This window comes from Elephantulus edwardii, unplaced genomic scaffold, assembly GCF_000299155.1.
Source record: "Elephantulus edwardii isolate Elephantulus edwardi_28Jun2011 unplaced genomic scaffold, EleEdw1.0 scaffold00092, whole genome shotgun sequence".
Classification (NCBI taxonomy): Eukaryota; Metazoa; Chordata; class Mammalia; order Macroscelidea; family Macroscelididae; genus Elephantulus; species Elephantulus edwardii.
In genome coordinates this window covers 13,221,319-13,223,130 of record NW_006399842.1, presented here as the reverse complement: position 1 = coordinate 13,223,130, position 1,812 = coordinate 13,221,319, and the positions used below count along the sequence as shown (strand labels likewise).

At 39.1% G+C, this 1,812-nt stretch overlaps 1 protein-coding gene across 1 annotated transcript in view; it reads right to left on the bottom strand.

Moving 5' to 3' along the window:
• Nucleotides 1-1,695: 1,695 nt before the first annotated feature.
• The window catches only part of POLE3 (polymerase (DNA directed), epsilon 3, accessory subunit), a 2,516-nt gene continuing 2,399 nt past the window's right edge, over nucleotides 1,696-1,812 (bottom strand). The window contains exon 5 of the mRNA XM_006890724.1: nucleotides 1,696-1,810. Coding sequence (XP_006890786.1) covers nucleotides 1,696-1,810 — 115 coding nt within the window. The remainder of the gene's footprint in view (nucleotides 1,811-1,812) is intronic.

The window sequence follows — 1,812 nt, the reverse complement described above, 5'->3', positions numbered from 1 at the left end:
AAAAAAAAAAGAATTAATACTTGCAAGGCATTTAAGACAGCTGGCACGGTACCCCAAACCAAACCCTTCAACCTCCATTGGCTTTCTAAAGCAAAAATCTATGGGAAGAGACTGCCCATCTTTCTCCCACATTGATGAATGGATTCAAACTGAGAAACTCTGGGTTAGCAGCACAATATACCATGCCATCAGCTCAAGGTTTAGCACTATTGAGAACCCAGGATGGTACCAAATCCCAGTAGAAGTCAGTGAAAGCTCCTGCTGTGAATGAGCAGCACCTGCTGGCCATCCTAGGCGATGCAGGATCCCTGAACTCTGAGACGCTTATCTCTGCAAAAGCACACTATAAATAATCAGGATGAAACAGAAGTCATCACTTTCAACAAAAATGGTCTTTATTTACACAATGAATGATAGTTCTCTCAATTCTCCACTCACTAGCAAACTTTTCACTGTATTCATTTAACAAGTTAACAGTCCCAAACTACACTTCAAACTACCTGTCAAACTCCAAGCACTCTAACTTAGAGACAGAAAGTGCTTGGAGAAAGAAGGCTAAGAAAGGCCAAATACTTTATAAGTCATTAAAGGGGATAGATGGTTTGGGGGAATTAGATTCCTGAGCACCATCACATTTCCCTTAAGGTTTACAGTTTTACAGTATTGATTTTACAAAAACTATTGTTTTTACAAAAACATGAAAATATAATAAAGAATATGAGGATTTTACACTTTTATATATTAAGCAGGTTTTCAATGTTCCTGAATTGGCAGAAAGGTGAAAAGGTGGAAATCTGGATGAGGGAAGAAAGTAGCATGGGACACAGCACAGGAAGGTAGAGAAAAAAACAGAGGGAGAAGTTGTGCTTTGAGATTATGAAGTTTAGAACTCATGAACTGAAGAATGAAAAGCTGGTCACAAATCTAGCTGATGAATTACAGTTGAAAGCCTGGGATTTTACACCTTCCAGGGGGTGAAGATAAATCTTAAAGCTGTTAAGTGGCAGAAAACAAAGTACAACTAAGACTATATCATTTATTTTGTAAGAATAAAACATTGGCAGTCTTGCCTGGGTGGTTCCATTCTGTATTAAGAATGTAAAAACATGTATGTCCAGAGCATAGCCACAGAAGCAAGTCACATACCTACATGTAAAACATAAGGGTTTTTAAATCAAGTGAAGAGACACTAGTTTTTACTATTCTCCTCCAGCTTGTTGGCTGTCTCCTAAATTGAAACCATCTTGTCATACTGCCACACCCTGGACAATCAAGTACCTCACCCTGATCAATGCCCACATTTACCCTGAGCCTCAAAGGGCTGATCAGCAGGTGGGATGGAAGGATTACCTTTTTTAGAGATTAGGGGAGGGGAAGATGAAGGAACCAGGAATAAAAAACTGCTTAACCATACACAGAACTAAACAAGTGAGATCAAACTGGTTAATTTCCCTTAGCTATTCTGAATCCCTCTCGTTAAAAAGTCACAACCTTCAGACTGATTAAGCAAAATAAGATTTTGCTACTCAGATTCTCCAATTCTAGGAAGCACTGGTTTTGATGACAATTTTAGTCAGTTTAATTTCCATCTTTTCAGGCCCTTCTGCCTAAGACTACTATGCTCAGCAGGTAAACTCATAAATATGTACGTTTCAGAATGGCATCTTCTAAGGTACCATGGTCTTCCCACGCTATTTAGTTGTCCACCTCCTCCTCGTCATTCTGTTCTTCCTCTTCTAGCCTTTCCTCATCTTCATCATTGTCCTCATCTCTGCTCTTGTCTTGTTCTTCTGAATCGGTTTTTCTGTCTCT